General features: G+C 41.3%; 1 protein-coding gene across 2 annotated transcripts in view; it reads right to left on the bottom strand.

The window, feature by feature from the left end:
• SEMA5B (semaphorin 5B) overlaps positions 1 to 14,562 on the bottom strand; it is a 197,654-nt gene that overhangs the window by 10,030 nt on the left and 173,062 nt on the right. For both annotated transcript variants that reach the window (XM_071562422.1, XM_071562423.1), the window contains exon 22: positions 13,033 to 13,238. In XM_071562422.1, the coding sequence (XP_071418523.1) occupies positions 13,033 to 13,238 (206 nt within the window). The remainder of the gene's footprint in view (positions 1 to 13,032; positions 13,239 to 14,562) is intronic.

The following is a 14,562-nucleotide window of genomic DNA, read 5'->3' as shown; positions in this document are numbered from 1 at the left end:
CCTTGCTGTCTGGTCCCTCCCATATCAAACGCTACTGACTCCCCTTGCCAGCATATACAACCTTTTAGGACTGTCTACTCAGTAAGCAGAAAGAACCAAAAGCCTGATCAATGCTTTCTGCTGCAACAGTACTTCCTGCAAAATCCCTGTGCCGTGCACACGACATATTTAAAAAACTGAGGAAATGTATTTCAGGCCTTCATTTTGGTCCTATTCTGCTTTGAAAAGAAAGAAGTTTCTGGTATTTTTGCAAGCATAATATTCCCCATAAAAAGTGAGACCAGACTCGGAGCTAACATGAAAACCTGTGTGATGTGCTTGGAAATAGTGCTTCATTCAACAAGTAACTAGTTTTTCACCTGCTTCCTTCCTTCCAGTATGAACCATGCCATTCTTGTATATTTAATATAATTTTTCTCTTCTGGTTTGTTCACTACTAACATCAATTCAAGGACCTGTTAGCAGGAGGTAAGCCACCAGCATGCACTAAGCCAATCAAGTGGATCACTCAAAGCAGGCACAACTTCAGTTGCTTTCCTTGAATGATTCTTAACTATGCTGCATTGTCATATGACTAAGAAAATTTTAAAAATATCTATGACCCAGAAACTCTGCTTTGTCAAGTAGGGATGTTTTTAGATGGACTAACATGGTTATGGCTTTAAGAGAATGTAAATGAGCAGCAGCTTGCTCCACTATACATGATCTGTCAACTAACCAAAAGGCCCAATCTTGTTGTCAGTGAACTGCATGTCTATGCCAAGCACAATAGAATCCTGAGTATTTCAGTATTTACAGAATTATATGAACAATTTATGGTCACTCATGCTTGTGTATTAGCAAAGAGAACTTGAAGAGTCTGAAGGGAAGGGTTACAGATATCGCCCTTGTGCTGGGATATCACACTGGAGGCAGAGCACTGACATGCACTCACAGGCTCTTTGTCCCAAGGTACAGCCAAATGTGTTAACCATAACTGTTTTGTACCACATGCATGCATTTAACTTTGTTCAGCTTTCTCCCTTGATATTTTTAGACTAAGTCATCATTCAGATTTTTCCATTTGTTCCTCTTTCTCCAGCAAGGCCTTGACACTACTCCCCGAAATTCTGCCTCTGCTCCAAATTGTTAAGTCATTATCCCCTGAACTACTTGCTTACATTCTCCCAGATGTATCAAAACATTTTTACATGTACACAGGATGGGACTTGCAATACTACTCCCAACTCCCATCCTACAGCTGCAAGTATAAGCTGTATAAACATTTCTTATATACATAAACAGATCAAATGTTTCAATTTTCAATATACAGTCATGAAAATTTCAAAACTGGATATAAAAGAAGATGAACATCTCCCCATTCCCAATTAAAAAGTATTCCATATATTTTTAGAAAAATTGAAGTGAAAAGGATACTTCTAAAAGCCTCTGACACACATATAATTAATACCAAAATGGGGGCCATAATGTACTTCCCACAGGGAAACATATGATGGCAAAATTTCCTTAATCTGCTCATGCAGAAAGCACTCAGCTTTCTGGAGCTCAGCATTCTCTCTGAACTCTAGATCTTCTTTTCTATTTTGGGGGTGGTGCAGAGGAAAAGTCAGCAAGTTTCCCAGGAGTTTTGTAGGTTAATCTTCACCAGCTACACAGCACCACAGTCCCAGTGAAGTTCAGTGAGCAAGGACAATTCCTCTCAACCTCAGTTTCCCCATTTCTGTGTTAATAGGTGTAATTTCAGTTTTTCCACCTCCCACCCATGACACTTTTCTCTTTAAAAACAGAAAAAAAATAGGAAAGAAGTTGGGTGACCTTCCTGGGCAGCTTCAAACCTCTCTGTCCAGCATTTCTGGTTATCACCACTTTAACCTCCAAAGAGGCTGAACAACACAGCATGCACCTTTCCAGTGGCTGTGACTCATCAGAGATGTGTCATCTGTGCCAGGGCTGCATAGTTACAAGTTTGAAAGATCATTTGTAATGTTGAACGTGCCATGTACTACAAAGAAAAACTTCCCATTTCTCTCATCACAGAGAAAGTTCAGGCACGAAGGAACCAGAGGTAACAACTCCCATCACTGCTAACCCTGGTCACCCACTGTGGACACAGGTGAAGATCTAAAATCAGGGTCCAGCAGGCAGACACTTTGTAGCCAACCCATTCCTCTTAGCAAATCCAAATGAAGTCCATGTGCATCCTGCATCCTGCCTCTGCAGAAATCAGGGACAACCATCCCACTGAACTCGGTCACACAATTATTCCTAAAAGAATTGAGGGAGCCTTTCCAATTTTTCTTGGAACAGCATCCAACAGACCTCCTGTAGCAACAGTGAGATGGCCATTACACCCCCTTATCCCCCAGGAAAATGGAGGGATAAGGAAATTGTGCAATGATGTAATGAAGCCAAGATCCAACTTTTAGGTTCTTTTGTGCTCTTTTAAGTTGTTTGCTTCTTGCAGGGAAATCGGATTGAGTAAAATGCCTTTTAGATGCAGATTAGCTGTGTTATGGAGCTAGACATGCCTTCTTCTTAAGGGATGTTACTTTTTGCATTGTAGGAACATTAACCAAAATACATTAATATTATGAAACATTTCCCACAGCTTGTACATCTCTGGAAGTATCAAGGCAGAGATCTCAGAATTATAATTAACCAGTAAATTTGGAAATAATTAGCATAATAATTACATTTCAGCAAAATAAACCATACAACTAAAATAACCTCTTTGGGCAATAATTGACACCAAGAAAATACATGACGTCTGGCCCACCCACATGTTCCCTTTCTTCTGATCAACTGGATGCCACAACACTGCTGTGCCTCTCAAGCTATGCATTACAAATAACCCTGGAAAGATGGAAAGTTGCCAGAAAGACCTTATGAGACCCATGTATTTACTCCAAGCTAGGAGTGATTTTTAAAACTCGAATAATTCTTCTTTCTGATCTTTCTTAAAAATTTGTTTAGTGTTGTACACTAAGCAAACTGTCTCACCTGATGCTTTTATAAAATCTCTTTAGCTCTGCCAACACGAAGTCAAAAGTAGCAGTGCCCAGGGTTTATCCATTGAGTTTTTTCTGATTAATTCCACAAGGCTGTTTGCAGGATTTACAGTGAAGTGTAGACATACAGATGAGGAACCTATTTTCTGTATAAGGTGGTTATTCCTCTCAAAAAGAGATACAAAAAATCCCACTGGGACACTAACCTTATGATCGTATGTTCTTTTTGGATGGAAGCTTACCATATTTTCAGACTGGAAATTCTTTGTTCACTGTTATTGGTAAATAAATTAAACAACTCCCAAATGATGGCAGCATCTGTAGATGTGCTCAGGCTAACAATAGAACTAACATTCAATTATGAGAAAATGAATAGCTACAGTTATCTATAGCTGTTTGAAAATAGCTATTTTATCCTTGTACTTAGGAGGGAGTGGAGTTATATTACTGCCATTTTAAACTTATAAAAACCTTCAGAGTTGGCAACATAAAGGACCATTTTCAGAAAGATGCTTTGGCACATCTATGACTTTAAGCACATGAGTAAGATGACAAAACAAACTGCATGTAATAGTAAGGCAAACTGAAGTATTTTCCTGAACTGGAAAGTGAAATCTGAGGAGTTGATGGAAACCATCCCACTGGCAAGTGCAGGTGTCTAGCCTAAAGCTTGGTATTTATCCCTGGCTTGCCTATGATTTGGTGGTGGCAACAGCCATGACGTGGTGTCCAGACACAAAAGAGGAATTCAGGGCTGCCCCAACTGCTTCCCAATATAGCTGGTGCACAGGATGCATCAGACATGATCTCAGCTGTGTGGGAAGGTGTAAACTGTCTCCTTTCTGCTCTCCTGTGCCTTGGTGTTTGCCCTTCCTGGGTCCCCATGTATACAGTGGGGTTACTCCACAGGCTCATCAGCTGAACTACAGCATGTGCTCCTGTGCTTGCTCTAATACTCAGACAAATTCACCAGAGGCACAATCATGGCCCTCTAAAACTACGATAAACAGTTCACACTGGGTGCAGATGATCGTTTGGAGCACTGGGCCATGCTGGGCTTCAGCTGATGGCACCCAATCAGGGCAGTCTGGGGGAGGCAGCTCTCACTGGAGCAAACAGCCTTGAGTTTTTGGATGGCCTCAGAGCTGCTTGTTCTGATGACTTACCAACACAAGTCATGCAGCCTGGTGCCTGCCCACAGCACTACATTGACACTGAGACTTGGAAAGGTGTAACTGCAGTGGTGAATAAAAAGAGTAGTAAAAATAAAAATAAAAGTAAAAACTGGGCCTAATTTGCCATCTGCTAACTCCATTCAGTCTCTTACAGTCTTACTGCTTTCCAAATTTTCTCACCCTCTAAATAGCTGCTTTTTGATTATTTTCCTCAAGATTGCTTTGTTTTCTCCCCATGATGCATCTCACCTTGTTATTTCCTCTCTACATTTGTAACCTACTCAGGTAATTTTCCATTATTTCAATACCAGTGGCTGTTTTTTTGACAAACCTCCCCATTTAATATCTTCTGCTAGTTTAATTAACACACTGACTTCACTCTCTCCAAGCTCATTAATGAAGATATTAAATAAAGCCAAACCTTGCATTACTGCTTGCAGTGCCCCAAACAACTCCTCCCCATAGCCCTGTTTGTTCCCATTAACAATTGCCCAATGTTCACAGTCCATTAGCCAAGTGTCAATCTCTACAGCAGCATTCCTGTCCAAGCCAATTTCTATTTACACATCACAAGATTATTTAAGACACAAATACCACCCTCTTTTCTTTAGATGTATGGACCAGCAAGGCTACATTTTTAACCTGCTGAGAATGCAGCTCAGTTTCATGCTTTCCCTTCATTCCCTAATGCTGAAACTGTGTGCAAAAAGTGATTACGTTTGATTTCTTCCTGCTCAGCATTAGGTCCTGGCTCAGCTGTCAGTTCAGCCCAACCATCTTTCATTTCATCAGGGTATGTGATATGTTGCCTCTCAAATATTAATTCAAATCTGCCTGCATATTAATACTGACACAGATTTGTTTCAATGAGTTTCCATTGCTGTAACTGAAAGTACAGTCAAGTCAATCCTATTTGTTTCTCCTGGTTTCACTCTCTAGTATGCCAAATTTTACAGATGAAGCAGGATTTAACACCCCATTGATATGCTTTGTTGAATGGGGAAGGTCCAGGCTCTAGCAATTGTGGGCCTGTGTACTTACAGATGTTTTGTCTTATCCCCAAATCCAACTGGCATTTCCCACACAGACTCACTGGAGCTACTTGTGGGACTTTAGTGTATTGGACTTCTGTAGCTTAACAGTGACTCAATTAGCAGGGAGGAAATTGGCCTGCTTTCTCACAACACTTTTGTATTACCTTTGCATTTCATGGCACTGGGGGTTTGCCCAAGATCCATGATATTTATAAAGGTAATTGGAGTTGTTCATTAGCTGGTTCTCACAGACTCTGGGATACAGTCCATCTAGATTCCTTCATCCACAGATTTTCAGTTCTTTTCTTTATTCTCATGCTTTGTGCCAATCTCAGGATGATATCAGAGCTAACTTAATGAGGATTCCCCCAGCTATAAGGGAATGCAGGCAGAGTTGTTCCTGCTTCCCCTGTGCCAAACATATCATGCATATAAAAATCATGCACCAGGAAAAAGTGGTAATGGCTCCAGTGTTGGTGCAGCTTGTGCTGCCTGTGCCATGGCAGCAGCCAGTACATCCTGAGCTGCCTTGAGCTCTAAATTACTCTTTAGAACAGGGCAGTCATGGTTCAGGAAAAAAAAAGCTCAGGTGTTTCATCTGTCCTCACTCAGAGCTGCCAAACACATTCTGGACATTGAGCTCTAGTCCTGAATACGGACACATCTATCTTTATTTTGCATGCTTGTAGCTCCATTTCGTTACAGTTCTACTTAAAAATCTATTATTTGCAAGTGGAACTGTTCCAGAAGAATTGTGAGGCAGCTACCCTCCAAGTGTAGCACAAAGGTTTTATGTTTTCTGGTATTTATTGTTTGTCTAACATTACCCTCTTCCTTCACTTTAGTTCTCAGCCTCATTCATGGCTCCTTTTAAACTCTACAAACACATAATTAATTTCTCCTGCACATCTTGGCAGCACTGAGGATTTCCCAGTTCAGCTAATACACATAACACAGCTAGCCAGAGCTTTGAGGAGACAAGGAGGGGAGAATCCTTTCAAGCACCTGGACCAAGGGAGAACCATTAACTTCTAGCAAAACAAGAGAGGGTATATTTGAAATATTCCTCTGCTGACCAGTAGAGGGAAGTCATGTAAGTACACAGCAGCCAGTCCAGTGCAATTTTGTTATTCTCATTCCTGCAGTTCTTCATTTAATCCTCCTTCTTCTAGAAGAGCTGGATGGGTGCAGGAATGGACATGTCAATCTCAGAGAAATTAGGAAAGGACAAAAATTGTAAGAAAAAGGTAGTATCATTAGAGCAATTAATGTAGCTGGAAAAATCAGATAAACTTCTGAACACATCTGTCTGTCTTCAGTTCTGAAACAGCAGCTCACATGTTCAAAAACCTGCCAGCTTTTCCAGCTATGCTCATTGATCTAATTAAAAACAAACCAAAACTTGTCTGCCTACAAACAGATTATCACAGCTGCAATAACACAACTCCAGAGAAAGGCTTGTGTGAGCATCTATGATGACTAGCCCAACCTGTGAGAAGGCAGAGCATGGACGACATTTCTAACCTGGGTGTAGAGGAGAGAAGCCTGGTTGTAAAGGAGGCATCCAGAAGGCTGAGTCAGTAAAGAAAAACATGACAGGATTAATATGAAGCATCTACCCCCAGTGTCAAGACTTCTCAATATGGCTTAAAGAGAAAAACAAAAAGTCATCACCAAAGCCAGACTCTCAAAATGGTGGGAAAGAGAGAACAATGAGGATTCCCCCCTACAGGGAACAGCAACAGCCCTGTTTGCATGAAAAGTAAATGGAGCAGGGACACAATTCCCACTGGCGGACGGTTGTGAGCAGCTGCTTAGTATCCCAGAGGGAGCAGGAGTAAGGTAACATTCAAATCTGAATTGGCAGTCTACCCTGCTCTTAAATACTTTATCTATGAGAGTACGATATCTGTGACTCGCACACAGCACCCCGCTGAGTCCCTGCTGCCCTGGGGTGGGGACAGTGCCAGGAGATGCACATCCCCTTTTGGGCACAATCATCCCAGGACAGCCACACCTCCAGGCATGCTTGACTGCTCAATTTGACTCGAACCAATGATATAAAGGGAAGAAAAGACCCTAATAGATTTTGACTGAGATGCACCACTTAATCCTTTTTTCCCCATCAGTAAGCTCTCTTGCTTTCCCTTCATAGCAGGCATTATGCAAATCAAGAGTCCCCTGAAGTGATATTTGCAACCGCAGGATCATACAAGAAAGGGCACAATGCTCCCTTGTCAATACAACCCCCTGCCCCTACTATTCTTTTCCAAATAATACTATACTCATGGTAAGTACTAAAAATACATACTCTACCATTCAAGCACTTAATGTTCTTAAATGCCACTTTGTTCAAGGGAAATAGCCTTTGTTAAATATGAAATTCACTGGGAAAAAAGTTTATATTTCAATCTGAGTTACTATATTTGTTTATATATATATATGTGTATTTATTTTTTCCAGCTGATTACATCAGCTAAATCTCTCTCTCAAATGCCATGCAGCTACAGCAAATACTTAAGGGAGACTGTTGATAAAGTATTCATAATGTTGGGTATCATCAACTACTGCCTTATGTGCAAACTTTACAGCTACTTTCTGCGGCTTGAATGATGCACAGTGAAAGGGTCACTGGGAAAAAAAAATCCTGTATCACAGTGCTATCAGTGTGCGTGCTGTGATCACCAAAAAGTAAACGGGTTAGCCAATTCCAGCTGAAATAGCAACATATCAAAGTAAACGACAGGACACTGAAACACAAAGTTTTCCATGGAGAAGCAAACATCCTCAGAGACCAGGGCTGACTTTGACAAACATTCCTCTAGGGCACTTGACTGCAGTTAAAACTTAAACCACTGGCGGTCTTGTCGCTATAAAAAGAGGTGTGATTTTCAACAGCAATGAAAATGACCATCACCAAGAGAGAGACATTTAAAATCCATACAGAGATTCTCTTTCCTATACCCTAAGCTTTACTGCCTTTTGCAATGTTGAAAGTCACACCAAACACCCAACTTGTTTAATTTGAAGGATTCTTCCTCCGAAGACAGAATTGGTTTCTGTTTCTTAACTCTCTGTGCTGGTATTTCATTGGCATGAATTATTCGGGATGAGTAATGAAGTGTGGATCATAGGGTCCTGAGTCCTTCACAGAGGGTGTCTGCTCTGCACTGTCATTTAATTCCCAACAGTATTGTTCTAACTTTATTAAAAAATATTCATTGTAACTTTAAATTTGTAAGTCCCAAGTGATTTACTGAATTGTGCCCCCATTTTCTGGTCTTTGTCTATAGCTTCATCTATATTTGCTGTACAATTTTAGGCAAGTGCAGGATGCACATTCTTACTGAAGTTAATGTGTATTGTTCTAAAGTCCTAGAAAATTCAGGTATCAAGTAATACATCAAATAGTTTTCCTTTTTTATTGCCATATTCTGCAATCTCACTCCGTTCTCACCTCATCTTTTTCCACAATAAATTTAATGCTTGACATAAATGACTGCATTGCTTCAGTGTTTGGCCCTCAGCTCCTACAAGAGCAGTGGTGATGCCAGAGCAGATGTGATGCTCAGGTGCTTCCTCAGCTTATTTGAGGTATCAGTACACAGAGTTTGACTGTGTGACTCATGACTAAAGCTGTGGTTAAGGAAGGAAGGACAGAGGGAGGTCTGTCCACCACAGTCACAAAGAAAATCTGCAGAATCATCATCATAACCATCCTGCAAACTTGTATTTCTCACTGATCCCATCTGGCCTGATCCAAAGGCCACTGGATTTTGGCTTTGTACCAACATGCAGACGCCTCTGTCCAAATCCTGTGTGGAATAAAATATTGGCTCTCTTTACTGGCAGAGGATTTAGCAATAGGAAGAAATTCAGTCCAAACCCTTTCTTCATGTGTGGCTGTTCCAAGAGCTCCTCTAATTCACAAGGGCTCAATCTTGACCCTACATCCTCCTGCTTCTCCTTCAGGATCATCTGGCTTTCCATCAGCATGACTCTAATAAGTAACTCACATAAGGCATTGAGTAGCTAAAGCAAGATGTTAAAAAAGAGATCTCCTCACAGCTTTGATAGTCAGTTATTAACTAATCGGAGTGGTAGTACTGGGAAGGTTGTAGGTGGTTCTGTAACCCGTCATGCCACAACGTGAAGAGCAGATAATTTTTATTTCATTACGCTTTTGTTCTGCAGAGTCTTCAATATTGTCAGAGTGCTGTTTGAACTTCAACCAATTAATGAAACATGAACTGCTTATTAGGTGACCCAAAAGGTCTCTCCCTTACCATCTGTGAATACCAAATCAGAATCAACGTGTTGCTGGTAAATGCATATGCATGAAATCTTTCAAGACATCATGGCTAAAATAGCTAATAATAAGCCTCACAGTATTCTTGAGAAAGCAAAACAGGAAAGGAATGAAGCCAGCAAAAATAAAACATGCTTCTGCAAAACACTAGCTATGCAAGTTAGCATCAGCTAAATGATCAATAGGTCACCATTATGTGTGATGGTTACATCTGATCTGTATTACTACATGGCTGTGCTTAAATGTCCAACAAGACTCACATCAGCTAGCACTTCCTTCATTAAAATCTGCCTTCATATAAAGTTCACCTTGATTTATGAGTTTGCATCCAGTGCTGTACATTTGAATGTAACAATGCCAAACTTTCTACAGTTTTCACCTGCTGGTTGGAGAGCTGAGATATTTCAAGATGAAAACAAACTAAAGATGGTTGCAGAAGGCTTGTTTCCATTATCAAAGAATGGAAAATAATAGACTTGTGCATATGGCTAGCCTTCTGTTACCATCATGTCACAGTGTATTATCATTTTCTGTTACTGAAAAGAAGTCTACACATAATATATTTCCTTAATTGTGGACTTATTAACTCTTTCACGCAGACACACACACAAACCTAAAATTATTCTTTTGCTTTCATTACCTAAAAAATGTTGAGAGTGGTTTTCTTGGTATTTGCTGATAGATACTTATTTGGGTTCAGAGTCTGGAATTTCAGGTGCTTCCACTTTCCTTCATATGCACACATTTTAAATTCAGATGGGCCCATATCTAAAATCAGTCCAACCCTCATTTTCAGGAAGGGAAATTTTGCCTTCTCCATCATTTGAATGTTAATTGTGTGGCATCACAATAAAACCACACATGCCCCTTGAAGGCATGAAAAACTCCCTCCTGACCCATAGAAAAATCTCCCAGTTATTCCTAAATATAAAGCTGGCTAATAACAAGTTCTGTAAGTAATTACACAGCATAGAGCACACAGAGCCTTCCTCTTACTTCACTAATGCTATATGCTTCAAGGGAACACTGAGGAGTGGCAAATAAATAGTATGAAGTGAGAAATTTTCAGCTAAGAGTTTGGGAAAGGAGAGGCAATAGAGAAGGTGAGCAGAAGGAAATACTCAACAGGAATGGAGAAAAGGGAGCTTCACTTGATAAATGTATTTTACCCTTTCTGTAAATCTCTTTGCCTCATTCACCATTCTGAAAGTGCATGACTTTGAGTTCTTCTCGGCAAGTAGCCCCTTGCTCCTAAACATTTAGTTTTGGTGTGTCCAATGACTACAGATTTATGCACTTGAACTCTTTCACTTCCTAACATTTTATAAATAAGCCACATCTGGTCTATCTCTCCTTGTGTCCAAGTCCCTTCTCCCCCCAGCCTAACTCATACAGCCTCAGTTAGCTAATGCCTTCCTTTAAATAAACCAGACTTTTCAAAACTTGATCTAATGCCTAAGCTCTTTATGTCCCTCGAAAGAAGACTCTAACAGCTGCTGACTGTTACCATACACCAGATCAAGTATTCAGAGATGGATCTATCAGAGAGGTCAATTCCCTCCTGACACTACATTAACTAATTGGCTGCTATTTTAAACTTTCCTTAGCTTTGTTATTACTTCTACTTCACCGCACCACTTGACATAGACATAGTGCATTTCATAACCCATTTACACAACTGATCAAGATCATTCTGTGAACAACCTCATCCTTCTGAATTTTAACTGTTCTGCCTATTTTAGTATCATCTGATAACATATGATTTTCCTCATGATATAAATCAAGAACAAACTGTAACACAAACTTGTAACTACCTGCTTTAGGCCACAAAAATAATTCTGTCCCTTTTCTTATTGTTTGCTATGTAACAAGGGAATACTCTTGCTTATCTCTATTCCTGCAAGCCTTTCTAATTTGGGTCTTCCTATTGACCTTGCCACAGCTACTCACATAACTGAAAGGATTACTCTCAAAGTTTGATGTGTCCAGGATCAAGCCCCTGTTCTTTACCTGTCTTAATAATTTATTACCAAACCCATATATGCAGAGTGTCTAGAATAATACATCCTGTGAAACTCTGTTAAAAGTCTCTGAAAATCCCAATATGTCTGCTGCTTCCCTCCTATCTAGATCAATATTTATTTAATTTAAAAAAGGAATCCAATTTGCTTGACATGATTTACTTTCCACAAATCCATGCTGACTTGCATTATGATGCTGCAGTCTTATTAAACATCATGCAACTGTAGCCTTATGCTGCTAGCAAATGTGTTTTTGAGACTCCATTTATAGGCAGCAGGGTCCTCTGAGAGGCTGCAGAGCCCAACACAAGGAATTCACCACATTCTTATTGCCAAACTGGTCAGTTATTTTCCAGCTCAAGCTGTTTTCCTCCAAAACAGCGAAACATTGACACTTTTCAAATTATTCCTGATGTGCATTCACACTGCAAATCATGGCCATGTATCAGGAGCTGTCCTGTGCCCAGCATTATACAATTCCTATGTAGAAACACTCCTCAACACCCAGGGAGTTTAGACCATGGCAGTGGTCCCAGTGCTGATCTTATTGTTGGGTCTCAGTTAGACGCCAGGCCAGATCAGCAGAAACAGACAATCAAAATGTCAACAGCCCATAGTTGTTCAAAGGAACAAGCAGCTGCAGGGTTTACTTCTAGTTTGTGTTCATGTCCCAAATAATGCTCCACACTGTTCAAGTGACCCTAGGCAGGCTGTTCCTCCTGTGGTGACATGAAGCCGCTCCACCCATCCCACTGCTCACCCCTCTGATCCCCCATTTCACTGGGAGACTGATGCTCAAACACAGTGATGTGCCCCTGCCTCAGCATATTGTCTCCAACACCCTGCATCCTATCTGCTCAGATAATGGGTGGTGTTCTCTTTAGCAGGCAGACATGCCAACAGCATATGCCACTTCAGCACTCACCTCTTAAGGCTTCAGCCCTCTACTGTGCTACTGACGTTAAACTCTGCATGGCTGCCTGGGGTAAGTTCTGTCCAGTACTGATAGAGGGGGCAGAACCCTCGCTGCTTTCTCATTCACTCCAATTTGGCAGTTCACAAAGAATTTCCAAAATCTCATCCTATCAATGCACATTTTCCCAGCTATTTGTCTAATGAAGTTTCCATTTTTATTCTTCCTCCCCTCCGTTTCCTCTTACCATGCACTAACAATGCACTGAACTGAGCTCTTACTGATTTTTTAGAGGACAATTTGTATATATTCAATAGTCAGAATGGGCTGGAGTATCTTGGTATGTACTTGCCAGACTGGCATTCATCAGGACTGTGAAACAGAACAAAATCCCACTGCAGTAATGAGGTTTTTTAACCCCTTTGTGACAGTTCAGCTAAATGCACTGTCAACCCCATGTATAATGCCATCAGCTGGGCACAGAAATACAAACCTACTCAGTTCCAACCATGACATAAATACAGAATTTATTTAGGTAGTATCAAGCTGTTTGTGGTATTCAAGTATCCTACCTTGAACTCCATAGGGGTGTACTTCTCATTCTTGGGGGTTGTGTTGCCCTTGTAATGGAGATGGTTGGGAGTGGTTGGGTGGATAACAGTTGACTCCTGGGACTGCCTCTGACAGCGCTGGCAGTACACGTAAATCACAAACGTTAAGAGGCTAGAGCCGAAGAAACAGGAGACCCCAGTGGCAATCAGATGGATGAGACTAAAACCTGCAAGGGAAATGACAAGAGATGCTATTTTTAAAGAACAGCCCTTTTCCCTCCCCTGACAAGACCACAGGTACAAATCAGAGCTTTGACATCTTGGGCTCAACATTAATAAGCTGTTGAAGCCAGAGTCTTAGATTATAACATAAACTGACATAATCTCCCTGCAAATCGGTCTCCCCACTGCAGCTCTGCCTTGTGCAGTTTAGCAGGTTCATGCATTGTTTTCTCAAAGCTCCGTCCCTGTCTCTCCTCTCTCCCCTCTATTGATACTGAAACTAAACATTATGTTAAGCTGACAGCTAAAGAAATGAGCCATACAAACAATGCACATTAATGGATTCCAAAGCATGTGCGTGTCATGGAAATAAGGGGATAAAAATGCTCAGTGTTTCTCTGAAGGGGAAGGAAGGGGGGTGGAAAGCCCTTTTTGTTGACTGCCCAAAATGCCTATGGGACTGTGTGTGGGGTGGGAGAGATACACATTCCTCCCCCTTGTAATCCAAGTGTGCTCAGCATTCTTGTTTATTCACAGGGCAGCATTGCCTTGGCTGTGTCTGCACTACCTCTGAAGTGCATTTGTACTGCTAACAGTGAAATAGGGGTCCTCAGGAGTATGAGAATGATAAGGTGGTGTGGTAGTTTTAGCCCTGAGGTGGGCAAAGGAAAGGGGGGAACTGCTTGAGAAACACTTTTTTGCTGGATTTCTCCACAAATTGCAGAGATAGGAAGCCAGTTGCAGGCAGGTGCCGGCAGGGTAGCTACAGTGCAAATGTTTCAGACAGAAAAGCTCTTGGACTGTAAAAGCTTCCTCCAGAGATCTCTCCATGTGGATTGCAGCAACAGCCTCCAAGACCAGCACTGAACTCTGAGAGAAGATGTAGTTGGGCACCCCATGTGCTGGGAAGTACCTAACTCACAGCTCTGACTGTGAGGGGGAAGACAAAGTCAAACAGCACTCCTCATTCCTCCCTCACCTCACAGTCTCACCCCCCACAGTAAATCCAACCACCAAGAGATCTCCACTGACAACAGAACAAACAGTAGCGACCTTTACAACCACCAAGTTAATGAAGCAACCAGAGGCAATCTTGGGTGGCAAAACTTTATGACCCTGTTGTATTTAGCTCTGTGCAGGGGGAACTGTACAGAAAAAGAATCAGCTTTTTGGCTCCAAATGCTACTGCCTTTCCTCTGTCATCTTTCAAACAGAACTGACAAGGGCCCTAGTACCTGAGGGGGACCCCGTGACTGCTGTCCCAGGGGTCAGCCACACTGGCTCAGTGGCGACTGCAGCGGTAAATTTCCCATAATACTTAAATAGCCA

This window comes from Pithys albifrons, chromosome 8 (genome assembly GCF_047495875.1).
Source record: "Pithys albifrons albifrons isolate INPA30051 chromosome 8, PitAlb_v1, whole genome shotgun sequence".
NCBI classification, from domain to species: domain Eukaryota; kingdom Metazoa; phylum Chordata; class Aves; order Passeriformes; family Thamnophilidae; genus Pithys; species Pithys albifrons.
Note: the sequence above shows the minus strand (reverse complement) of the source record. Positions and strands in the feature narration are given on the sequence as shown.